At 46.4% G+C, this 25,823-nt stretch overlaps 3 protein-coding genes and 2 pseudogenes across 3 annotated transcripts; 1 reads left to right on the top strand and 4 right to left on the bottom strand.

Annotated features, from left to right (window-relative positions):
• Positions 1-456: 456 nt before the first annotated feature.
• Positions 457-3,174, bottom strand: LOC136456819 (GDSL esterase/lipase At5g55050-like). Its single transcript, XM_066456803.1, has 5 exons — positions 2,901-3,174; positions 1,542-1,675; positions 1,143-1,403; positions 809-1,064; positions 457-674 (listed from the first exon to the last, which is right to left on the bottom strand). The coding sequence occupies exons 1-5, from the start codon at positions 3,172-3,174 to the stop codon at positions 457-459; spliced, it is 1,143 nt and encodes a 380-aa protein (XP_066312900.1).
• Positions 3,175-12,747: 9,573 nt separating this feature from the next.
• LOC136483832 (indole-3-acetate beta-glucosyltransferase-like) lies at positions 12,748-14,249 on the bottom strand (annotated as a pseudogene).
• Positions 14,250-16,089: 1,840 nt separating this feature from the next.
• LOC136456826 (pectin acetylesterase 5-like) lies at positions 16,090-19,077 on the bottom strand. The gene is made up of 9 exons (XM_066456815.1): positions 19,022-19,077; positions 17,974-18,034; positions 17,853-17,902; positions 17,668-17,746; positions 17,473-17,578; positions 17,234-17,379; positions 16,934-17,029; positions 16,314-16,369; positions 16,090-16,189 (listed from the first exon to the last, which is right to left on the bottom strand). Exons 1-9 carry the CDS (start codon positions 19,075-19,077, stop codon positions 16,090-16,092), a joined length of 750 nt encoding a protein of 249 aa, XP_066312912.1.
• A 1,884-nt stretch (positions 19,078-20,961) lies between these two features.
• On the top strand, positions 20,962-22,949 carry LOC136483838 (QWRF motif-containing protein 3-like). The gene is made up of 5 exons (XM_066480998.1): positions 20,962-22,107; positions 22,218-22,334; positions 22,485-22,574; positions 22,673-22,780; positions 22,881-22,949. The coding sequence occupies exons 1-5, from the start codon at positions 20,962-20,964 to the stop codon at positions 22,947-22,949; spliced, it is 1,530 nt and encodes a 509-aa protein (XP_066337095.1).
• Positions 22,950-24,181: 1,232 nt separating this feature from the next.
• Positions 24,182-25,615, bottom strand: LOC136483846 (BTB/POZ and MATH domain-containing protein 1-like; annotated as a pseudogene).
• Between the last annotated feature and the right edge of the window lie 208 nt (positions 25,616-25,823).

The following is a 25,823-nucleotide window of genomic DNA, read 5'->3' on the forward strand; positions in this document are numbered from 1 at the left end:
GCCTTCTCGGCGAGGTCAATCGCGTTCGCGTGGTTGATAACCAACGGAGCAGTGGTGTAACGGTTGCGGGGGTCCGGATCAGTCTTGGTTCGAAGCCTAGATCGTGAACGTCGAGTCTCCACCAATCGACGCTATCATATCTTTCGAAAGATCGGGCCTAGTCTACATCAGTGGTAGTGGGGTCAGGGCAATGTGTGGGAGAAGATGAAACGAGGGAAGAGGAAAGAAAAGGAAAAAAGAAAATAAAATAAATAAATTGTATTCTGACGGATAGGTCCTATATATGTATTGAGGAAAAGTATTAATGATCTGCTGGAGCATCTCTCCAATAGTAAAAAAAAGCAGTATTTGTGATCGCCAATACCATCTTATTGGGGATGAATTATTGGTGAGGCACTGAGGATGCCCTTGGTAGGACAGTAGACAGCCTAACGTCAACGCTCCTGGCTTACAAAGCTAGCCACACAGCTTCCTCACATTTATCGGTGAAACCAATGGCGGGGAGCCGTCGAAGGCAATGCCGGTGAGCTTCCGCGACGTGGTCTCCGTCGGGTGGACGAGGTCCCAGAACATGTGGTTCGTCCTGTTGGGGCACACCGTGCTCACCCGCCCGCACCGATACATGGCATTGTTATCCCCGAGACCGCAGCACGCTGCTTTCACCTCAGCATAGCCTGTGACGCAGAAATACATAACCTCAGTTCAGTTGGTCATCAAGTCAGAGACTCGGAGAGTGATCGAGAATTAATGTTCACCAAAATCGACTGAAGCAAAAACATCTGCTGGTGCAGTGCTGATTGTACCATACCGTTTGCTTCTGGTTCTTCGATGTACCGCAGCAACGCGGTGTAGCTGTCGAAGAAGGCGTAGTGGAAATCCTGGTGCTGCGTGCTCATGTCGGCGAGGAGGGACCTCACCGCTGCGTTGTACCGAACGGACATGTCGTTGGCGCCGTCGTGGCAGTTCCCGGTGGTGAGGCGGCTCAGCTCCCGCATCAGCGGCACGCACCCGATGGGAGCCGCGCCGACGAAGAAGAGCCTGCGCATCCCGAGGTCGTGGAGCCTCTGAAATAGTCGATCGATCCGCAGTTCGTTCAGCCAGTCGTCAGGGCCTCAGTAGCTGCACACAGAGTCGGCACACACCTGCAGCTGGCGTCTCATGGTCTGCGCCAGCGAGTGGATGAACTCCTGGGGAGGGAGGGAGATTACTGCCGCTACTTCCACCGTCAGCTCGACGCTAGGGGGCAGGGCGCGGAGGATTATGTCGTTGCCGCCGATAGCCACGACGAAGATGGACTTGGACAGATGGGACGTGGCCTGAGGCTGCCTGAGCTGCCGCACAAGGTCTGAATGGACGCTCGAGTAGTCACGCTCAATTTGGTGATCGAAGCTGAAGCACTGGCCCTGCAAATCCAGCATTATATTCAGCAGGAAGGCATGCTCATCTTTGTCGGTCTGTGACTCTGTGTGCAGATGTACTCGATAGAGGTAGATGCATAATATATAGAGCGTCGTATAGCACAGTTTTCCGTTGTGAATAACCTTGTTTGTGAGGTCAAAGACTCCTGCACCACCGGAAGCAAAGTTGACGCCGTTCAGATATGTGGAGTTGCTGCTGCCTGCGGTGTCGCGGATGGAGTGGTAGGCAGGAGGGCTGGCTAGCCCAAGGCTGCCAGCTGAAATTGGTAAAAATTATGCAGCGCATCAGTTTCAGCAGTCCGACTGAGGACTGATACAGTCAACTCCTCAAGAATACTAATTGATGCACAAATCGGAGCTCATTAATCCTCCTGCCAAATTGCTAAGGCACTTCCAATGATAAAAATTATGCACGATGTCCGAGAGAACTACGTCAGCAAAAATTATTTATAGAAAGTATCTCACACAGTGCTAAGTCTTCGCGTAATAAATATTTGACTTTTTTTCTTTCTCTCCTTGTCCCTTCGCCTGTTCGCTTGTTGGTTTCAGTCAGCCCAAATCAACCAGCCAACAGTGTTTTTCTCTCACAACAAACCAGCACCAGCCAACCTAAACCAGCCCAGAAACCAACCAGCGAACATGCCGAGATCTCTCTCCTCTCGTTCTCTGCCTCCGTTCGTTCGTATCCTTCTGCCTCCGTTCGTTCGTACCAACCAGAGCACGAGACAAGCAGCACACCGCACACGGCGAGCGCACGCGGCAGCCGAGAACCAGCACTAGCACGCGACCGAGCGAGCGCGGCGGCCGTCGGGCGAGCGCACACCTGCACGCGAACGCGCAGCGCGGGCGAGCGGACGCAGCTGGCGAGCATGGCGCGGCTCCGGCGAGCGGACGGCTAGCAGCCTGGGAGGAGCGCGAGGCAAAGGCGGAGCCGAGCAGCCTGGGCGCCGGCGGCGACTACCTGCAGCGACCGCGACCTGCTTGGACCTGCGGCGGCCTGGTCGAGCGACCTGCGGCAGCGGCAGTGTGTCCACTCAGGCCTCGGCACTTCCTTGCGGCAGCGGCGGCGTCCGCGACGACGGCGTGGCCTTCGCGGCAGCGAGCGCGGCCTGCTGCACGGCGGCGGCTTGCGCACCAGATGCGGAGGAGGCTATGGAAACCAGTAGTTTCTCCCCAATGCAATTTTTCTCGTTTCTTCGCGCATTGATCCCCGCGTAGACGTCGTTCCTTGAGGAAGAAACGATTTCTTCATTCTATGCCCTCTCTCCTCGATAACTCCTTTGCCACCTCAGCAGTCAGCACATTGCTAAGCTGTCGGTCTAATTAATAGGGATAGAAACTAGTGCCACTGGGACTGCCCTAACGATGCGAATGCGATTGACAAGTACCAAAATCTAAGGTTCGAGTCAAATGGCCACGAATTAATAAGAACAGCAGACTAACAAGTAACAATAATGCAAATGCATATGCAGCAATTCATACCAAGAAAGTCGACGAAGTTGTAGCCATTGCTGAACCTGCCGGTGGCCTGTTGCCCCGGGTAGTCGATGCCGTTGCGCGGGAAGTTTGCCCTGAGCGGTGACAGCTCCAGGTGGTTGTTGTTCCCGACGTCCGCCTGCGAATCGCCCAGCACGTACAGCGCCGGGACCAGGCCCCCATGGACGAGGACGAGCTCGAGCTCGGCCAAGAAACTAACGCAGAGAAGAAGGCCAGCAGTGGTGGTGCTCAGGATCTTATTACATGAAGAGGGACCCATTTCGCTGTCGCAGCTGATTCAGAATTTCAGGCAACGGAAAGCGCTTCTTCTGATCTCATCTTATACGAATATATATAGTCCTATGGGATGGGAGAGGCAGACGGTCGTAGCAAATCAAGAATATCTTGCCTGCGCGCGCGGCTAGTTGACTTCATAGTTTTGTATCTACCCTTATTCCGCTCATCATGTTAGGATGCATACCTGTGCAGAGAGGGCTAACTGTATCGATATCCGTCGGTTCAGCTGATCCCGAGGAGATAGAGAAGGATGCATGGGCATGGGCGCATGGCTGTAGTATAACTTGCATCCGGACGAACTCCAGACGCCTGCATGCCAGCTGTCTGATATTTATATACGGAAATGCTAGATGCAGGGTTTACCTCGCTCCGCCCCCGGACGCTCATTCGTGGGCCTGCATACCACCTCTCTTCTGCGTCCGCTCGTTTTTTTTATTACGATATCTACGTCCGTCTCTTCCGTTGTGCCGGTTGGATAAGGAAATGAGAAGGAGACGAGAGACTTGCTCCGCACTGTTCCATGCAACGACGGTCGCCCCGCCTGCTCCTGCTCCGTCAGTCGTCCCACTGCTCCTGCTCTGCGGCCCGCTCCGCCGTCGACGGTCACCCAGCGCAGCTCCTTCTCCTACTCCACTGCGCCACCCTGCTACTTCCTGCCGCTGTTTCTGCTTTGTGGCCTGCTCCACCTGACGGCGCAGACACTGCCACGCCCACGTGTAGCGACCGCTCCCTCGGCCGCCAGCTAGCCACTGAGACCGCTGCGCAAGGAGAAGCGTCGGGCCCTAGCACGGAAGCCCTCCAGCCTCGCCTCCTGCTAAGGTTGCGGCGCCCCGATGCAGACAACGGAGGAGGCCGCACAGAGATACGATGCATGTTGCAAGCTACATTTCAAACGTTTCAGATGTTTTAGAGGTATGTTGCAAGTATTTCAGAAGGATATTGCAAAAGTAGACCCAGATGTTGCACATGTTGCAATGGGCTATACACGTATGTTTCGAGTGTATGTTCCAAATGGTTTATCTATTTTAGACGTACGCTGCAATTGTTTCATTTAGATGTTGTATATATATGCAAGTGTTTCGAGTGTTTCCATACGTATGTTTTAAATATTTCATATTGATGTTTACATATGTTTGCAATGGCTGCACACATGTTTTCAAGTTTTTTCTGGTGTTTTGTGAGTGTTTCAGATGTATGTTGCAAGTGTTTTCATCTGGATGTTGCAAAAGTAGATTCGGTGTTGCACATGTTGCAATGAGCGTGAGAAACGGAGAGGGCACCAATGGTCCCTGCCCGGGGTCTCGCGGCGCTGGCATCGTCTAGGCGGCATGGGCCCCGCATGGACGCGCGAAATGAAGGCTCGAGCAGAGGCGCCGTGCTGGAGCGAGCGTAGGAAACAAAGTGCAACGCCCGCGTCCAGGCGCTAGCACTGTCGTTTTATAAACTACCGGCCAAACTTAGCAAAAGGCAATGTAAAGATATTCTAGTAAACTTGTTCTATATTAAGAACGAACTTCATACCTTTAATTTGTATAGGATAGGATAAATAAATAGATAAAAAAAGAAACGATATTGCTTAAAGCAACCAAAGATATAATAATAGAGTCTGTCTACCTAACAACCATGTGTTTTATGCAGTTTTAACGCATGAATTTTTTTACACCATAGAATTAAGATCCAACAACCTCCATCCTCCTTCTATCTCCAGTCTTCTTCTACCTCCAGACAATCACAAATCACAAGATCACATATCTACAAATCCACATATCACAATAAACATTTTTTTTCTATGCAAGAACAAGAGGACAAATCGAGTCTCGGGTGGCCGAGGACTACGACTCCGACCAGCGCCTCCGTGTGCTGACGATGACATCCTTTGGTCTCAAGTACAATAAGGTCGGTGAACTGGTGATCTCCCAGTACCGGGCTTACGCATCAATGTCATACCAGACCATGCATATACAGCCGGGCTTACGCACAGACAGTTGAAAAGAGAGAGAGCAAATTCATGTGTTTTTTTTATGCTAAAACACATGTGTGTTGTATAGCATTTCTATAATAATAATACTCCGTACTGCTCTGTCTGCTTTGATAAAAACATCATCTCAATCTTCTCCGAAAATTTGCACCCCTTCCTTCTTCGTTCTTTGGGCGATTATCTGGAGACAACACATATTAGTTTCCAGCTAGTACGAACTACTTTAAATTAAAGAAACATGATTGATGGTAGTCATGCGGGTCGTGCAACAGCCTTAGCTTCATGCTGGACATCTTTCCAAAATTATTCAGTGCACCATATCATCCAACATACGCGTTCTCATTGGAACAGATAGGAGTATATATACATATATGGCATCTTTTTTCCCAGAGGGAAGGGGACTTGTATCAAATGTTGGCTTATACTTGTGCTTATGCTGATTTATTGTGTGAGAAAAACATTGTTTGTTAGCTGAAAAGTACTGCTAAAGTAGTTCAGACGATCAGAGGTGCACATGAAAAATCTAAAATAAAAAAATAATTATATTATATCTAGATTCTTTAATCGCCTTCTTCTTCTTCTTATGCCTTTCCTCAAACGTCGTAGCTAAAGTGCACTCCTTACGTCGAATCCGACGAAACCTTAAAATATTGGACATACATGTGGCATCAGCTTGTGAGTCAACTCTAGAGCATGGCGATCCATATTCATATCTCTCGGGAAGATAAAAAATAATAAAAATCAGCTTGTGAATTAAATATTTATCGATTGCGAAATATATTCGGGCCAAAAGTTTGATTGGCCACATGGGTTGCCTGCCCCACATAAAACAGTGGAATCTCCTACGACTAAAAAGAATAAAGCGTGGACATCTTTTGGTGCGATATTTGTTTTGGTTCGTCCGTCTGCCCACCCCATGCGATACCCTGCGCGATAGAAAAAGAAACTGTCATTCCTGCGATCCCCGCCTGCTTTGAAGAAAACAAATCATCACCTGAGACCACATGCATGGAAGGAAACAATAATCATGCATAGAAGGAAACAATAAGCATGCATGGAAGGAAACAATCATGCATGGAAGGAAACAATAATCATTTACTCTTTTTTCAAATAGTGGTCTTCATTTCGGAGCCCTTCATGCAGTTTAATAATGGCTGGGGAGCTAGGCTTGCGAGAACTTACTCTTAATTGGGTTGCTAACTAGGGATGTAGCACTTTAATGGGTGTCTTAGTTGAGTTCTACAATTACCAAAAATTGATGGTCTGATAAGATTGACAATCCTATAACTCTACAGTACCTTTCTTTATTTCAAAAAAAAGGAGGGCAAATGATACTTATGATCGAATCCATGTTCTTTTTGTTGTTTTGATTTGATGCCCACAGTTCACAGCCCACATGTTAACTTTTAGATGTGTTTATAAAGAATCAAAAGGAGTTGGCCTAATGCCAATCTTTCTTGTCGTCTTTTTCATTCTTTATATTTATACTAAGTAGCGTGCACGTGCGTTGCTACGGGATAACTAACAATTTATACTAAAAACACACGGATCGCACGATAAGATAACAACACTGTAAAAATTAAATACCAACGTTAAAGTGACATTTAATCCAAAAAGCAAAGTTTATGAATTTAACACAGTCACGGAGTGCGCGGCGTCGCAGGCCAACTAACTCTACTTTATAGATATTTCCGTGATGCGGCTAAGATAATATTTTATATTGGTAGGAAGAAATCTCTGATATTCATTTCTTTCATTGTAATCCATTTACCTGGAGAATGTTTGAGGTGAGGGCACGGATACAGTTTTTAGTAGCTTTGCGATATTGTCCGAAGCTATAAGATGATTGATGTCTTGCAATGATCCTTTCATTAATTTAGTTTTCTATCTATGTTTAATTGTTTATTCAGTCTATTTTATAGGCACGTCGGTAGGTTATGGATGACAAAATTTAAGCATCCATAATTTATCTCTTTGACTTTGAGCATGAGTTTTATTTTTATTTTTTAATTGATATATTGTCCTTTTGTTTTTACCGTAGCGTTAGCACGGACATGCATAAAAAACGAAGATGTCTTTACACTACAGAAATTTTTCAAGAAGATTATGCATAGATTATTCTTGTATTGAATATTATATATATACAATCACCTAAATATTCTAATTAAACTACAAAATTTTAAATTAGGATACGAGGTAAGACATGCAAACAGATATTTCAAAACTACCTATAGAGTCCAAAGAACTTAATAAATAAATCCTTCTGGAGGCAATGTAAATTCTCTCTAATCTTTCATTTGGTGTAGTTAGTGTTATCATAGTACCCACATGTATTCATAGAACATAAATCGGGGACACTTTTTGGTGCGATATTTCAGCATGGGTCTATCGTCCTGTCAATATCCTTGAGGCATATCACATAAAGAATGAGAGTCCCTCTATGAGATTGCTCACAAGAGACTCAAACTTATATCTGATCATGGTAATATTGAATTGCTTTGCATCAAAAGCATCGGCAATGATAAACGGGGACATAGGTTTTAGTATGCATAGTGGAGGAAAACTCAACCTTGGCTTTCTCAGCAGCTTTTCTAAGCCTTTGCAGTGCTAACTTATCCTTACTCAGATAGTCAAGAGGTGCACCATAAAATTATGCACCACTAAGAAAAGTGTCACCATTGGTTGGCTTGACCTGAAAAATATGTCGAAATTAAGAATTACAATACCTAATTCAACATCTTAGAACAGACACTCAAGTGGATATCTTATTCTACAATATATGTCTGTGTGGAATAGTCCTAAAGCCACACATATTTATACGGTGAGTATAACATACTTTGTTTTAAAATTTTATGAGATATTTTTTAAGACACGCAGTATTATCTATGTGACAGGCACTAATATTTACATATATACTCGAACCTATGTGTACAGGCACTAATATTTACATATATACTCGAACCTATGTGTACAGGATTATATAGAGATGCAGCGGAACTTATTCATGAATTTATTGGCGCATGAAAGAAATGGATATCGGAGAATTCTTTCTGCCGATATAATATATTATCTTAGTCATATCACGAAAAAGTCTATACAGTATAGTTTGTGAGCCTGCGATGCCGCGCTCTCCGTGACTGTGTTAATTTCATGAACTTTGCTTTTTGAATTAAATGTCACTTTAACGTCGGTATTTAATTTAACAGTATTGTTATCTTATCGTGCGATCCGTGAGTTTTTAATACAAAAGATTTAGTTGTCCCATAGCAATGCACGGGTATGCTACCTAATATGTATGTATAGATGTAGAAATTCTGGTCTAATCAACTCAGTTAGTCACTTGCGGACGCGGTTGGCTTGTATGAACATGTATGAGAAAGGTCGTTGTGCGTTGTCCTCGGCCGAAACACTGAACAAATGGGTACCGAACTAAGGGAGCAAAGTAAGAAACAAAGGTGGAATAGTGAGTATCCCTAAAAAAAGGTGGAATGGTGCGTGGAATGGTGCAATCAGTGATGCTCTTCCTTATTTATTTATGGGCGACATGATTTTTACTGCTCAGTTTTCAATTTGCGGACCGAAATTCTCCAATACTGACATTAGATTCTAACAATATTTCTTTTTTATCAGGTATAACTTGAACACGCACAGAGGCGAAGCCAGGATAAATCGTTGGGTTCAAGTGGCCGTACTTATATCTCGTTTAGTAGGGCTCTGGCTCTAGCTCTTCGTGCGAAGCAGCTTCTCTAGTGAAGTTATAGCTGTTTTGGAAACCGTTTGACAAAAATAGCTCGCATGACAATTTTGTAATATAGTTTGTATTAGGTTTGTGAAGAGAATCCACTTTTTTCGGCTCCGGCTCCTTTATAAAAAACGGCTCATGTTCCTCCGGACTCCTTGCAAGGAGTCCTGTTTAGAGGCTCGTTTGGTCAGGCTCCTTGCGAGGAGCCGCATGAAGCCGGAGTCAGAGCTTTGCCAAACGAGACCTATAGCTTGCGATAATAGTATAATAAAATAACATGCAAACATAACCCTAATAATCGATAAAATAACAAATGACATATCGTGACAAATCACTAGGTGAAAACCGTACGGATATTTTCCGACAGTATTCGAGACCGAATCCGTTTAGAGGGGTTCAGATTTGTCCATATCCGAGTTCGAATATTCAACATCCGATACCGTATCCATATTCGAATACTCAAATCACATATTTATAATGTTGATATTCAATCATATCCTATCCGGTATGATTGACACTATCCGTATTCGAATCCGAATTCGAACAGAAATATGAAAACAAATATAATATCAGTGATATCCGTCCGTATCCGATCCGTTTTCATACTTTGGTTGCTTATTAAATTAGTCGGTGGTCTAATAAGCTTTTTTACATTGACAATTTGCAAGCAGCCATACATAAAAAATCACTAATTTTGTTACTTTAACGTTTTGCTGGAATAAGAAATAGGAGAAAGTTTTTTAATCCAATGCAAGCAACAAAATGACACTTTTGCTTACGATTATATATTAAACCTTGCTATTGTACTCCCGTTTCACCTAGGAGGTAAGATTCAAATAAATCCAAACTCTTGATTTTTTATCATTTTTTAAATTACACCACAACGTAGACGCCCACACACACGCACACTCACCCCTATGAGCATCTCTAAAGGATTGAGCCAGTAGATCTCAAGATTCACGAGTCACCATAGGCGTCTCGCTGTCGACGTTGACGTCACCTACCACTAAAAGTCATAGCACCGGTAAATTCTGGAATAAATTCAGAAAAATACGAGCACCCGTACCAAGTCAATGACTTGAACCCTAGTGGGCAGGTTCCACCACAAGGAACCCAACCATCAGTTAGAATGCATGCAATAAATAAATAGGAGTAATTAAAATATTTTTCCTTTTAGAAAGAACATCCCCGAAATCTCGGCGCTTAACTCGATCCCTATGCCTCCGTCCGCGTTCTGTTTCCTATTCAGCATTTCCCGTCTCAAGTCCAAGCCACCAGGTGCATTCGCGGACCCAAAGCCAGGCACACAAAGCCTAATGGGTAGGCTTCCAAAATTTACCGTACTAAAGATTTGGCACGTCATGATTTTGGCTATTGTTTGGTTAGCTATTAAAACTTGTCAACATCTCATATTTAGCTTGCCAAACCTATGATAACTTTTTTTACCTAATTTTGGCTGACCAAATTTTTGATATGACAAATTTTAGTTGACCAAGCAAACCCACATACGCGAGAAGCCGAGAAGGCAAGAACGACATCAGTACTGGAGATTAGCGCAAGGTCGTTTGGGTCGGCCGACTCCGACGCGATAAGGTAGATTCGTTCCGGACACACACAGCCCACACACTTCATACTCACACCATACATACATACGTGTGTGCGTTCGTACACACTCAAAGAGGAGATTGGGAGGCTCTCTAGCCTTCAGTGTGTGGGAAACGTGCAGTACCACCAAACGCGCACACGTACGTATATCCTAAATTTTCAGGAAAAAAATCTAGAAAAAGATGCGACACTAGGGTTCTAACCCTAGTGGGTAACGTCTCTGGACTGTCCTACCACTTGACCACGGGTTCATTCACAATTCTAAATATGTTCCTACCCTAGCAGATTGTTTCTTTTGGTTTAAATGAGTCAAAGTCAGATTTGAACCCTCTCTGGCCAGTCATCACCCCTTTAGAGTTCTTCAAGATAACTTCGCAGACTTTTGGAATGTTTGGTTTGAGGAACGAGTTAGTCATCATCTACTTATTCCTTACTTTTTTTTATTCATGGAATGGAATAGGTTGTGTATTATCATCCCATTCCTTACAAACTAATAATTAGTACCAGTATAAGCAGAGTCATTTCACCAAATTTAAGGCATTAAGTCATGATGGACCACCTCATTTAGGATGGAGTGATTCCTCCACCCAACACCCTTGGCTTTGGCCTCGCTCATGTAGGGGTCGTGGCCCCTTTGGTCTTCCTAAAAGTGGCTTTGCAGGGACCCTTTGGCTTTATTGCAATGGCCGTGTAGTCGTCTCGGTACGCGCAATGCCACCTTCGTGCCTTGGGATTAACTCACCTACAAGTCAAAATTACTCTCAATCCTCTCCTATCCTTTGATTTTGATAAGAAACGAACAAGGCCTAAAGGAGAAGATATGGGAGGACAAAATCTGTGACGGCATAGGATTTTTTTTTTAGGAATGACGGCATAGGATTTTATTGAAAAGAATCCTAACACTTCATTGGGTGGGATGCATGAATAAACCAAAAAAAAATGCTTTATTTTGATATAAGGTTATAAATTAACAAAAAAATAATAAGACAAGAAAGTGTAAATATTCGTCCACAAAATCGTGTTTAGCTTCTACGGGGTAGGTAAACAAGTGGCTATTTTTATCTATATATACACAGTTTATCCGTATCCGTAGAGAAAAAATAGGGAAAAATCTGCATGTAATAATAAGAATTAAGTTCCTATAGGTGCTGTGCTCCTCTGCGCTCGGCGCCGCGACGGCGGCCGTCACGTCGTAACAATAAAGTTTGATGCATCTATTACAAATACACAAAATAGCACATGTATAATATACTAACAGTTTGAAATATTATGCATCAAAAAAAGTTTATAATCTATATCTATACATAATACTAAAGAGGCAAAATTTCTGCCACCTATAATTTTTCGTCGAACCTGATCACCAGTACTTTATCCGTATCCAGCCAGGTTTTGTTTCTGTTTCTATCTCTATTTCTTCTTGGGCTGCTTTGTCTTTTTTCTCTCCTTTTTTGGCACGTAGATGTTTCGTGCATCCGGGTCTAGGTGCCGCACCAGCTCCTGATGATGTCCGTGACTTTCCTTCCTTTTATTTGTTTTTTATTTTTTATTTTCTAATGAATTAATCTTGCTTTTATATTGTAAAAATAAGATAAATAATAATAAAGTATAACAAATCTTTTAAAACGTTGACCCTTACTTAAAATAAACAAATATTTCTATTTTTATTAAGTTGTTTAATAAGAAATAAATTATTATTATTATAACAAGAATTAGCCGACGAGCTCTAAAAAAACTAATCAAACCATATAAACTTAAATCTTGAACACTTTCTCACCCAAACCAGTGGAAATAAATGTTTCTTCAAACTATCCACAGATATCAGTGCAAATCTCTAAGTTGTCCTCATATAATAGGGTGACTCTCGATAAGGCTGACATGTGAAAATCGAGACACGGTAACGACTAACCCTTTCCCACCTTAACAAAATATTAAAATTACTAGGATCATGCTCGTGCGTTGCAACGGGAACAAAATAATACCTGGCCATCTCAACGTGTGCAGTGATTGGTCTCGCATAGCAATACCTGGCCATCTCAACACATAAAAACTGTATTTTCACGTAGGCACGATGTAGGAAAACTGTAAAAAAATGTATCTTTTTTAAATAAAATAAAAACTGTATTATTATTATGGTAGAAGCTTCCAGCAAAAGAAGCATATAAACCAAACCAAACCAAGTATATAAATTGTATTATTATTATGCAATCCCTTGCATCGCCTCGTCACATGACTCACATCTCGGACCCTGCAATCTCACCTCCCTTCAAACCAGCGCCTTGCACTTCTCCGTGGCGCCGGCGCGCACAAACTGCACGAACTCGTCCAGGTTCTGGTCAAAGCTGCCGCCGGCTGCCACCACCGCGCGAGCCTTGTCCCTCCATTTCCCCGCCGCGTTGCGCACGTCAGACGCCTCCTCGCCCTCGTCCATAACGGCGCGGACGCACCGCTCGACTTCCCCACGCAGTGACGCAGGAACATTCCCGGGCGAGCTCGACGTTCCGAGCGTTGGTCGGCTGGAAAGTCCACAGCGCCATCGCCACCATGGGCACGCCGAAGCTGAGGGTCTCCAGCGTGGAGTTCCAGCCGCAGTGGGTCATGAAGCAGCCCACGGCCGGGTGAGCCAGCACGTCCAGCTGCGGGCACAAGGCACGACCATCGCGGCGCCCGACGCCGTCGCCTCGTCCAGGAGGTGGCGCGGGACCTGGTGCTCGTCGGTGGCTCTCACCACCCATAGGAAAGGCTTGCCGGCGGCGAGGAGGCTGCGGGCGAGCTCCTCCGTCTGGGCAGCGTCGAGGGACGCGAAGCTACCGAAGGAGACGTAGGCCACGGAGCGGTGAGGCTTGGTGTCTAGCCACATGATGCAAGCGTCCTCCGGGTTCACCAGGTTGGCGCCGTAGGTGATCCGGCGGCCAGTGGCGCCGGCCGTTTCAGCGGCGAGCAGCGGCACGCACGGATCGATGGCTTGGGCCTTCATGTAGTTTGTCAGTCCAGCCAAAACCTTGGCACATGAACAAGTGGTCAAGAATTCAAGATCCTTAGTCCATTTCAAAGAATTGAACTGATTAAACGAAATCTTCCAATTCGTGATTAACACTAACCTCGCTTTCCAGATCTTCAAACGAGTTGTACAGCACCCAATCATCCTTTCCCTCATGAGCGAACTGTTTCAACGCTTGCTTGGCAATCATCGGATACAGCCCATGGTCTAACACGAACGACGGGAAGTCCGACCTCTCCATCTCCGGCAGCCCCAGGAACGCCTCGCTCCGGGCAGCAGCGGCACCACCGTTGCCGCCGTCCGCAAAGTCTCCCCTAGCTGAAGTGGTAGTACACGGCGCTGACCGCGCACGACTGCGTGGAGAAAGGCACGGCGGGCAGGCCCATCCACCGCGCCACGGGCGGCACCCAGTCCTCGTACGAGTCGTACACGACGCACGTGAAGGTGTCCGCCGACGACGCGCATGCCTCGATGAGCGACACCGGCGACGCCGACCGCCTGCTTCTCCAGGTACTCGCCGACGCCCGTGGCCCACGCGAACCCTCCCTCGTCGTGGCCGTCGGAGATGGCCTCGACCATCGCCGGGTGCGCGTCCACACCGGAAGTCCTCTGGATGAAGCGGGTGGTGACGAGCATGGTGGCCACGCCCTTGGACGCTAGCCTCTTGGCGAACTGTACCATGGGGTTCATGTGTCCCTGGGTGGGGCAGGGCATGACGAGGACATGCGCCGCCATGGTTGTTACAGAAATTTATTTAACGAGGATTGAGCTGATCGCATTGAGCGAGTGCGCGTTGCCCTGATCTGATCGCATGGAGCGGTTTTGATATAGCATACGTGGACGGAATAGTTATGAATGTTTTAGTTGTAGAGATATATTTTTATGGATCCTCAAAAGAAGCCACATAACTTGATATCTAACTATTGTCATCCTTGTTTCCATTAATGAGCCCATATATTTTTATGGATCCTCAAAAGAAGCCACATAACTTGATATCTAACTATTGTCATCCTTGTTTCCATTAATGAGCCCGTTCGTTTGTGATTTGTTTAGAGATTACAAAGTACAACATAAACGCTCATAACGCATGCTCACTCACCCGAATGAACGCACGTACGTAAATCCTACCTCTATGAGTACCTTCGAAGACTAAGCCGACAAATACTCGAGGCGAGATTGACGAAGTCACCAGCGCCTCGCTATCGACGGAAACGTGACCTACCACGGAAAGCACAATGCCGTTAAATCCTGAAATACGAGGAGTCAAACCTAGGACCGTAGGTGCTACTGAGGCTCTTATAAACACTAGGCTACGAGCCCTTCGCTTGTTCGTTTGTAATTGCTGCAACAACCACCCACAATATCAAAAGAAGCACATGTACAAATTAAACTGTCATGGCCGTTGCAGCTGTGTAGCAAGCTGAAGTGAAGTGAATATATCGAACGTTTGATAGTTTTTTTTTCTTGTAGCAACGCACGGTTATGTTTTCTTAGTTGAAACAAGGTGTGGCTTGACATATATTTTTCTTAACATATGGCCATCCGTAGCAACGCATGGATATTTTTCCTAGTATAATAATAAAGAGGCAAAATTTTAACCTATTTTTTTGTCCATCCATTTTTTTGTCCGTCTTCCTCTAACTATCAGACAATGAAAAGTTCCTTCCATTCGGAATATATAACTCGTGCTTATATGAGTTAGAATAGCTCGCGTCTAGATAGGAATCATAATCTAAATAGATCTTTTTGATGCAGAGTAATTTAAATATAAATCCTAATCCAAAGAGTCTATTTATTAGTATTCCAATATAAGTCCAGATCCTTTTCTGGCTATTTATTTGTCCGTCCATGTAGAGCCTTTCCTTTTCTCTCTGTCCGAGGTCTATCGTTCTTTCTGTTTCCTTTTTTGCGTTTCCCTTTTTTTAGTTCCTTTCTATTTTTTTTTGTGTTTTGCTTTTATTTAGCGTCGACCATTTTTTCTGAGCATCTTTTTTGTTTTTTCCTGTGTTTAGATATCTTGGATTCATGGTAATCTATGGTAACTACTACTACAAAAAGTATTTGTATGGCGGCTGGCGATGGTTTGTAGAGGTGGCTCGACTAGCCACCCTTACCATACCGTCTCTACAAATCATATATTTGTAGGGACGGTTTCCAGACCGTCCTTATAAATCGATTTATAGAGGCGGCTGGTGTTATCAGCCGCCCCTACAAATTGATTTGTATGGGCGGCTACAGTACCAGTCGCTCCTATAATACCTATTTGTAGAGGTGGTTCAGTCTAGAACCGCCTCTACCGTATATTTTTCCAAAAAAAATCAAATTACCAACACGTGCTCCCCCAAATCATCCTGTGACGAGTAAAATATATGATCAAGTATCCTAGCAAACTTGACTGTAATATTATGGCCCAAACAAGATTGTTTAGCTAAAAGCTTCTAAACATCATCTATAGTACAAGAATCACAATAATAACAAACAGACTCATATTATGACAACAAAACATATATTTATATCATAAAAAGGTCAAGCAAGCACTCTAAGTGCTAACAAAACAAAAAGGCCAAGCAAGCACTCAAGAGCAAGCACTGACGTGGATCTTCCTGAAGGCCTTGCGCAGGCGATACGGGACGTGGATCACAACAGCCTTCCTGCTCCTGACAACATCCATCTGGCTGCAAAGTCACAACAAGCATCGTCACCCAATGTCCAAACCAAAAACCACATGCCACTTCATCTCAACAGACAACAATAGATAGTAGGAAGAAACAGTAACCTTGCATAGCATTGTTGATGTACAGGTCCTTGAGGTCGCTCTTGAGCTCCTGGTTGCCGTTCTCCAGGTCGAAGAAAGCCTGCAGGTATAGCAAAAAACCAGCCAAAAACACATCACAACCCCGACACATGGGCAACCACACACAGAGCACCAGTCCGAAGGAAAGGAAACACAACAGTGGGAGGAGAGAGGAGGGGGATTGGCACTCAGCTCATCTGGGCGACGGAGTCCTCGAACACGGAGGGCTGAAGGCCCTGCAAAAATATAAGTACTGCTATCACACATATATACTGTAATAGCAGTGAAATGAACAATATGCACAATATATATTTCATAGTTGAACTACGGTACACACAAAAAAGGCTATAAGCAAAGAGTTGAGCATTTGTGCTGAAAACCAAGATTGAAAATCAAGCATTAGTGCAGAATTAGTGGCTTGCTGTGATGGGGCAACGGATGCAATAGTGACGCAAAGTAATGTAAAATGCAAGTATAAGAAAGGTTGAGTATTTTTTATATAGATACATAAGATGGAACTCTATTGAACATACACTGAATTAACTCAAAATGACGTAGAAATGAGTTCAGAGAACATTATGTACCTCTTCTAATGTCTAGCCACCCTTAGCTCTCCTTACAGAACCACATTGTAGCATGTCGGGTTGTAGGGATATTCACAATCTATTTCCTTCACCTCCCTCCGATCAAAGAACCAATCTCCCACAGCTTCAGCGGCCGTCTGCATCACAATTCAGATTCAGATACTATATTAATCACAAAAAGACTGACAAACCACCAACCCATCATCTATAGCATGTGTATGTATTGGTGACAGGCACAAAAGTACAATGGTGATGTTTATCACAGTTAGTAAAATGTAAAACCCCAGTTAAATCCATGTCCATCTACATTTATGACATATATAACGTAGATATGTGTTTACCTTGTTGTTGATTCTAGCAGCTGATGGTGAATGCCAAGCCAAAGCATTCATTGACTGACAGTGTATAAAGCAGGAGTCAATGAACATACCCCAGTCTCTTCTCTTCTTGAATTCATTTATAGCATCAAGCAGCGCTTTCCTAAAACCTAAAAATTTCTTATCCTCAGTATAGTGAGTTGCAAGATGCAGGCTTAAGTGAGACAAGTAAACAGAAGAGCCACATAAGATTCCATTACAACCTTGAAGAACGTCAAGCTGTTTTGAGCTACACTTGGTAATGTCTGTCCTGCAATTTTGCCATAGATTTTGAGGGTCAGAAACTTCTGGAGACAACACATGCTCTACCTGCAAAGGAAGATCGAAAAGTTTACAGTAAGAGTCATATTGATTTTTATGAACTAATGGACTGTTAAAATGGATACGTATAATGGCACCTGCCAAACATCATATGCTGGATTGAGTATAAACATCGGTGTGGTGATGCTTTTCACAACTTCTTGTGGGAAGAAGCACCGGCAGCAAGTAGGAGGAACTAATTAGCATACAACAGCTTGAATAGTGAAGAGAGTGATTACTTTAAAGAAAGGAAACGATAACTTAAGCAAATCAGGGGACAACCTGCCCCGGTTCCATATCTGAGCTGCAATGAGGGAACCTTTTACGCACATCCTGCAAGATAATAATACCATATAAAATGTCACTTATTGAATTGGGTTGGGTTGGGGTTGAGAGAGAGAGACATGTAGCCGAGCAACATCGTTATAGAAGCCCTGCATATATCTTCTTCCAGAAATGTCTTCTCTGCATAAGAAGGTAGAACCAATGATAACTTACAGACAACACAAAATCACTGTGAAATTCTTCTTTTTCCCAAATACGCAGGAGAGCTGCGTATCATTGCATTAAGAAGAAGAAATGTATGAAAAAGGCATTACACATCCATTTGTACTAATTAATAAATAAAGCTAAAGATTTGTAGCAACAGAGAACTAGGGCTGCAACCAAGTCAAGTTCAAGCAAGCTAAAAATACACTTGGCTCTTCTTTATAGAAATATGTGAGCTCAGTTTTAGTTGAGTTGACGAAATGAAAGAACTGGCTTGTACTCGGGCAATAACAAACTTGAGCCATATATCAATTCTCAACCAAGTCTAAAAACCAATCAAAATAACAATATTTTAGATCAGATAGTGTTAGAAAATTTTAATATTAATTAGGCAAAAATGGTGGCAGAAAATACACAAATGTTGATAGATCATTCCAAATTCAACAAGGACAGGAATTTTTCTGTTCATAGAACTTGCTTTATGCATCCTCAAGTAAAAAGGTAATAGTTGTGACAAAGAGCTAATTTGAACATAAGAAGTACAAAAACCGCAGGCGTCAGCGTAAAAGAAAAAAGTACTAAAACTCTCCGAGCCTCCGCTCGCCGCGTGAGGGTGGGGACCGGATCTAGGCCCGCCATGGTCGGATCTGCCGCCGGCCACCAGCCAGCACCCATGTGCTGCCTCGGTCGGGGCTCCACGCTGCCGCAGTGGAGGCAAGGAGGAGGGCGGGGGAGGTGAGGAGGAGGCCGGATCTGCGCGGAGAAGACGAGGAGGGCGGGGGTGGTGAGGAGGAGGCGGGATCTACGCAGAGAAGGCGAGGAGGAGGGCGAGGGAGGTGAGGAGGAGGCCGGATCTGCGCGGGGAAGACGAGGAGGAGCCGATGCTTTACAAACCGCAAAACCCCTAGATCGGGGAATTAGGGAGGATCGAGGCGGAATCAAAGGGGCGCCGCGAGCCAGAACCCTAGCTCCGGCCCCGCCACCGCCTTAGGCGCCGCCTCGGCCTCCACCTCCTCCATGGCGTCCTCCGGCCTCGGCTACATCCCGTCGCTCCGGGCGGGCCCCTCTCCGAGCCTCCGCTCGCCCCGTGGGGGTAGGGACCGGATGTAGGCCCGCCATGGCCGGATCTGCCGCAGGCCACCAGCCAGCACCCGTGCGCTGCCTCGGTGGGGGCTCTGCACCGCCGCAGTGGAGGCAAGGAGGAGGGCGTGGGAGGTGAGGAGGAGACAGGATCTGCGCGGGGAAGGCGAGGAGGAGGGCGGGGGAGGTGAGGAGGAGGTCGGATCTGTGCGGGGAAGGCGAGGAGGGCGTCGTGGAGGTGAGGAGGGAGCGAGCAGGTGGAGGCGGGGTGCGAGTGAGCAGGTGGAGGCGAGGAGGGAGCGAGCAGGTGGAGGCGGGCCGGGGTGGGTGCGAGCGAGCAGGTGACGCGAGGAGACCTTTTATACGTGCAACATTTGTAGGGGCGGCTAGTGATTGAGCCGCCTCTATAAATTACAACATCGGAGGCGGTCGGTGAGTGAGCCGGCCCTACAAATCAGACCCATTTGTAGGGGCGGCTCGTATCACCAGCCGTCCATGTTGTTCCATTTGTAGGGGCGGCTGGTCTTTGGGCTCCCGAGCACGTCATTGTAGGGGCGGCTCCATCACCGGCCGCCCCTATAAAAAAAATTTGTTCCGTTGCTACAAACCGTTTTTCACGTAGTGAACCGAAATATGACATCCAAACTTGTAATAAAATAAAATATTTATCATATCTAATATATCACACATACATCAATTAGATTGAAAGAGTTTTTTATATCTAATAAAATTTTTCTTATCCATCAATTAAAAAATAAATAAATATATATATTATCTATTACCTCCTACGCGGCCCCTTCACACGGAGGCACGACCTCAAGATCAAGTTGCTTTTGATGCCAATGCTATCATCAGAGAGAACAGGAGCAAGCGTTGCTTGCTTTGCTAGGCTACTCGCTGGTAAAGGATACATGAAAAGCAAGGAGACGCGAGCATCGATAAATCTAAGCGTCTCATTTTAATAAGAGTTACATGTACAGTAGTAAGCATCAGGCAAGGTCACGGTATGAATTGAAATATATGACGTAGTTACTGAATAAATCCGTGACCGTGAGCCACAACGTCTACATGAATGCACAACAAACCCGATGCAATTCAAGGGCATATTTGCTAGTACTGTTTATTTGCCATGTGTTCCTAAAACAATATGCAATGTCTCTCTAATTTTGATGATCAACATGGAGATATAGCTTCTATATATATATATTGTGCTGAAGCAAAGATACACACACGTATATCAAATTACAGATTACAGATATCATATCAGAGCATGTCGAATGAAATATGATTTGTTCCCTTTCCGTCAGTCGTCAGATCTCCTGTTCACTTCGTTGCCCCGATTCTGGTGTCTACGTCTCCGCGTACAGCGCCACGTTCGTTAAGCCATATTTTTTCAGCTAAAAACAGTATTTTTTCTTCATTTCGTCTCGTCTCGTCGAGCCATCAAGGACGCCACTTCTTCATTTTCGTGGATAGCGCCTTGTAAACGCGGCCGCCGCATACGCCATCTTTCCATCCAGATTTTAACCCAGATTATAGTACGTCGTCGAAGTCTCTTCCATTTGTCTCTCATCAGTCATCACGCGGCGACGGCGTCGTCCGCTGTCCTGCACGGCGGAAAACGCAGCTGACTCGTTCGCCTCGGACGCCGGCCGGCCTCGCTCTCGACCGCTAGCGGCCGGCCGGCCGCCCGTTGCTACGCCAAACGGCCAAAGTGCTGATGCCTACGTCCAACGCGAAAGCATCATATATGTCGTAGCTTATCCAACGGGCATACTGGACGTGGCGAGCTCTAGCTGGCTTGGCCATCGCGTCGCGCGGCCATGTCGTCGTCAAAGCGGTGGACGTCCGCCTCCGGCACGGAGCTGCCGGGCCGGTTGTCGCCGCTCCCCGCCTCCGTGCTCTCTCCAGTCCGCCAGAGTGCTCGGCGCTCAGTCTCCCGATCGGAACCGGCCACAACAACATCCCCCGTCGCCGTCTCGATCGCTCGCACGCTCTGGCCATCCTCCTCCACCGGCAACAAGAGTGGCAAGAGCAAGGCCCCGCCTGCACCGCCGTCTCCCTTGTCCTCTGCGCCACCACCGCCGCCGTCCACGTCCGTGGCCACGCTCGCGGACCACCTCGTCAGAGATGACGCGCCACGGGCTCTCTCCCGACAGCGCAGCTGCACCGAGCTCCCGCGCTTCGCCGACGCGGACGTGGAGGCCAGGAAGATCGGGAAGCCGTCGGGGACGAAGGGCGGCGCCGGCCACGCGTTCGGCCGCTCCATGCGCTTCCTCCCGTCCACGAGGCCTGCGGGCGTGACGCTCACGCCGGGCCGCGTCGCGCCGTCAGACCTCCGCAGGCTCGCCAACGCAGCGTCCCTGGACGCTGCCGCCGACGTCGCCAGCTCCGGCTCGGAGTGCAGCGACGCCTCCAGGGGCTCCGCCACCACCACGCCGAGGACGGCCTCCACCAAGCCGCACTCTCCGTTGCTCCCGCGCACGGGCTCCGTCCGCCTTCTCGGGTCGAGCAACACGCAGTGGGCGCTCTCGCCAGGGCGGCGCAGCGGCTCGCCGCCGCTCAAGGCGACGACGGCGGTGGCCACGGTGCCGGAGAGCAAAGGCAAGAAGAGCCTGATCAGCCTCGGGTGGGGCCACATCTTCCACCGGAGGAAGCACGCGGCCGAGGACGCATCCATCGCCGCCGTCACGGCCACCTTGCTGTCCTCGCCGGTGCCGTCGCGCAGCAGCGCAGGCGGCGGGGAGGCCGGCCACCACATGAGGATGGCGCATTGCCGGCTCCTGCAGTGGCGCTTCGCCAACGCTAAGGCGGACGCCGTCCGCAGCAGGAAGATGGCCAGCGCCGAGCTGGACTTGATGGGTACATGGGCAAGGGTGTCGGAGATGAGAGGGAAGGTGGCCAGGAAGCGAGTGCAGCTTGAGAAGGAGAAGCAGAAGATTAAACTAAACACCGTGCTGTCTTTCCAGGTTCAGTTACTTACAATTTTTAAGTTTGCAATTTTGTATATAGAATTTAAAAAGACTCTGCTTTGGTATTTTTGTTTCTGATGAGATGGTGGATAAACACAAACCTGCAGATGAAAGATTTGGAGAGCTGGGGGCAGCTGCAAACCGGACATGACTCCGCCCTGTCCTCAACAGTGGACTGCACCCAGGCAGCCGTTTGCAGGCTTCCTCTCACCAATGGTGCCAAGGTATTCAGATGCATTTCAGCAATGAATTTCTTTTCGTCTGCGATATATACATATATATGTGGTGGTGAATATTTGCCTCAAGTGTATAAGGAATATGCTTGTTCCTCCAAAAATGATTTCAACAACATGAAACATGCTCATTCGACACAGGTATCCCTAGCACCATTGTCGAGTGTTCTGCACCAAGCTCTGGAGCTCACGTTGACAGCCAAGGCAATGACGAGATCATTCAGTCCGATGGTAATAACAGACTAAATATGTGAAAACAAGCTCATAATTTCACTTGTGCTGACTTGTATGGATTGTTCTCTAATTAGTGGAGCTTTATCTCTCTTTAGGCTCAGGAAACAGCGTTACTGATCTCGAAGCTGGTGCGTGTGGCAAGAGAAGAGCAGGCTATGTTGCAGGAGTGTGTCGAGCTGCTTAGGCTGGTCTCTGCACTGCAGGTAATAGCATCAATATTTTCTTTCGTTGATCAAATGTGTTGCACTTATTATGGTAGCTCCGATTCCTATGAAGTCTCATTGTTTTGATCACAACCTGCAGGTGGAGGAACAGAGCTTGCGCAGCCATCTAGTGCAGTCGGCATCGCTTAGTGCTGTGATCGTGAAGTAGTAAAGCGATTGTACACAGGCATTTTGGTTGTATAGGACCAGCTCCAGACGTGCTCTAGACTTTTCCAGTAAAACTAGCTAGAATAGAATCATAGCCATATATGTTGGTAGGAGGGTAAGATCAAACAGAATTCAGAAACAAAAGGTGTCATGTGAGCACATCGGTGCTGAAGACACTTGAACTCTTAAAATCTTCCTAAATTTACTATGCTTACAAGTTATGGTAAGACACAGTAAATAATCTTGACCATCAACACTTGTAATAATATCTACAGGTAGAAAAAGATACTCATCACATTGACATGGAAATCAGATTTAAGGTTAACTGGAATCATCATTCTCCACATCAAAATATATTTTAAACATGGTCCATGCATATGATTTGACATTGTTTTGATTGAATATATATTTCAATTTTACTGCAGCATGCATATTCAGTGTCAGAAATACATCAAAAGGCCAAGATGTTGCAGCAAAACCAGTGTAGATAAGTTAAAAAAAACAGTGTACATCTCCGTCTCCATAGGCAACCTTGACTGAAGGACAACACAACCAACTTCAACCTGATACTGTATGATGCTCTGATTACAATGTACATATGCATCTGGATTATCGAGCAGATGAAGTAAACGAGTTCTAGGTAACATAACTAGAAAAAAGAGCTATTGCATTCCAACTTCTGATAATTATATGTCAAGCACATAGGCGGACTTAGTGGAGATTTAAAATACATCAAAAGCGAAGATGTTGCAGCAAAACCAGTGTTGATAAGTTTAAAAAAAACAGTGTAGATCTCCATCTCCATAGGCAACCTTGACTGAAGGACAACACAACCAACTTCAACATGATACTGTATGATGCTCTGATTACAATGTACATATGCATCTGGATTAACGAGCAGAGAAGTAAATGAGTTCTAGGTAACATAACTAGAAAAAAGAGCTATTGCATTCCAACTTCTGAGAATTATATGTCAAGCACATAGGCGGACTTAGTGGAGATTCAAAATACATCAAAAGCAAAGATGTTGCAGCAAAACCAGTGTAGATAAGTTTTAAAAAAAAACAGTGCAGATCTCCATCTCCATAGGCAACCTTGACTGAAGGACAACACAACCAACTTCAACATGATACTGTGTGATGCTCTGGTTACAATGTACATATGCATCTGGATTAACGAGCAGAGAAGTAAACGAGTTTTAGGTAACATAACTAGAAAAAAGGGCTATTGCATTCCAACTTCTGAGAATTATATGTCAACCACATAGCCGGACATAGTGGAGATTCAAAGCTAGCAGATAACAAAATCAACCGTTGCAAATTGGTAGAGTTGCACAGATGCAGTCAACTAACAAAAGCACTACAAATTAAACTAGTTTAGTATCTCCTTGACACTTAGGATCCACAACTAATGAAAGTGGGAAACATCAACCTGCATTTTTCATAGCCGTTTGACAACAGAAGTCAACCCAAAAAATCATCAACTGCAGTTGCTAAGAACAAAACCAAGCATCATGGAACTAAGTTGCCGAGCATGGCAACCAACTCCGCCACAACAAAGGGGCAGCTTCTGCTCAGATGCTCAAAGCCGTCGCTGGCCACGGCTGCCCTCAAATTTGCAGGAGAGCTGAGAAAATGGAAGCACACCTTCTTCAGTCCTTGGCAACGGTGTTGCTCGGCTAGTGCCAGGATGGTTGCCACATTGCCTGCATCGATGTACTCACACAGCTTGCTTTCACATAACAGTTTCAGCCTCTCCAAGTTGTATTTGTCTGCAGCCACCAGGAGGTGCTAAGACAAAACGTCTTCATCGTCGTCGTCTATGCCTCCCTCTTCCGCTTCTTTCGTCAGTAGGTGCTGAGAAAAAAACACCTTCGTCGTCGTCGTCGTCGACTACGTTTCCCTCTTCTGCTTCGACGACTCCCTCTTCCACTTCTTTCGTCGTCTTTGTCATTGGGAATAAGTCGGTGTAAACGAAGTAGAGCAAAGCCCTGAACACCCGAAGAGCTCTGCACTGAAGACAGGCGAACGGGCCGCAAGCACGCACCTTTGTGCGGCGAAAGTCTCACCGGCGACGTCGAACACCACATCGGCGCCCTTCTCGGTCCGCAGGAGACTGCCGAGATGCTGGTGCAGGTCAGATGGGGGCACGGAGATCCTAGCGGCCGCAGCAGTGGATTCCGGCGCCTCCTCCACGCGGAATTCGTCGGTGACGACGACCACATCGCACCGAATGGCAAAAGAATCGCCCCGGAGATGCTTCGACGCTTCAAAATCTTCCCTTCTGATGAAATCGTGCCATCCCCAACCACGCTGGTCATCGAAGTTATGCACTCCTCCCAGTGTCAACGGCTGCTCCGCCACTTCGCCAACGAAACGGAAATCGAACTGCGCCTTCACTGGCTTGGCGACGCTGTCGTAGAGATAAAGAAAAAACGAGATGTAATCTTTGGTCTCTGACTTGTAGCCGTTGGGGGAGTAGCAAATGTGCCAGCCATGGCCACCCACGGTGAACGGGAGGGACGCCAGGTGCTCTCCTGTGGGCGTCGCCAAGGTACGGGAGTAGCCATCGATCCTGAGGATGTGGTACCCACTCGCGGTGTTGGCGACGATGGCGGAGGCGGACCGCGACGGGTCGCCGCAGCCAGCCATGGGCGAAACACTCTTCGCCGCGGTGCACGATTCACTGATTTCAGCTTAGCTGACACTGCTTGTTCTAGGGTTTTGGCACGAACCGGCGGGCGGCGGCGCGGAAAGGGGAAGACAGGACGGCGAACGGGCGAGGAGGCGAAGCCGATGGAATCGTTGCCTGTCGCCGCCTTCCTTCTACTGGGCTTTTTCCCCGTTTACACAAGAGCAGCCCAGTTTATAAATTG

This window comes from Miscanthus floridulus, chromosome 1, assembly GCF_019320115.1.
Source record: "Miscanthus floridulus cultivar M001 chromosome 1, ASM1932011v1, whole genome shotgun sequence".
NCBI lineage: Eukaryota > Viridiplantae > Streptophyta > Magnoliopsida > Poales > Poaceae > Miscanthus > Miscanthus floridulus.

Coding starts and splice junctions, on each gene's coding strand:
- LOC136456826 (XM_066456815.1), bottom strand. CDS start 19,077: ATGGAGGAGGTGGAGGCCGAGGCGGCGCCTAAGGCGGTGGCGGGGCCG. Junction 17,380..17,472: donor ACAGCTTGACGTTCTTCAAG/GTTGTAATGGAA, acceptor AGAAATTTTTAG/GTTTTAGGAAAGCGCTGCTT. Junction 16,190..16,313: donor AAGAGCGACCTCAAGGACCT/GTACATCAACAA, acceptor GTGACTTTGCAG/CCAGATGGATGTTGTCAGGA.
- LOC136483838 (XM_066480998.1), top strand. CDS start 20,962: ATGTCGTCGTCAAAGCGGTGGACGTCCGCCTCCGGCACGGAGCTGCCG. Junction 22,335..22,484: donor CTCTCACCAATGGTGCCAAG/GTATTCAGATGC, acceptor CATTCGACACAG/GTATCCCTAGCACCATTGTC. Junction 22,575..22,672: donor CGAGATCATTCAGTCCGATG/GTAATAACAGAC, acceptor ATCTCTCTTTAG/GCTCAGGAAACAGCGTTACT.
- LOC136456819 (XM_066456803.1), bottom strand. CDS start 3,174: ATGGGTCCCTCTTCATGTAATAAGATCCTGAGCACCACCACTGCTGGC. Junction 1,676..2,900: donor CAACTTCGTCGACTTTCTTG/GTATGAATTGCT, acceptor TACCAATTTCAG/CTGGCAGCCTTGGGCTAGCC. Junction 1,065..1,142: donor CCATGAGACGCCAGCTGCAG/GTGTGTGCCGAC, acceptor CGACTATTTCAG/AGGCTCCACGACCTCGGGAT.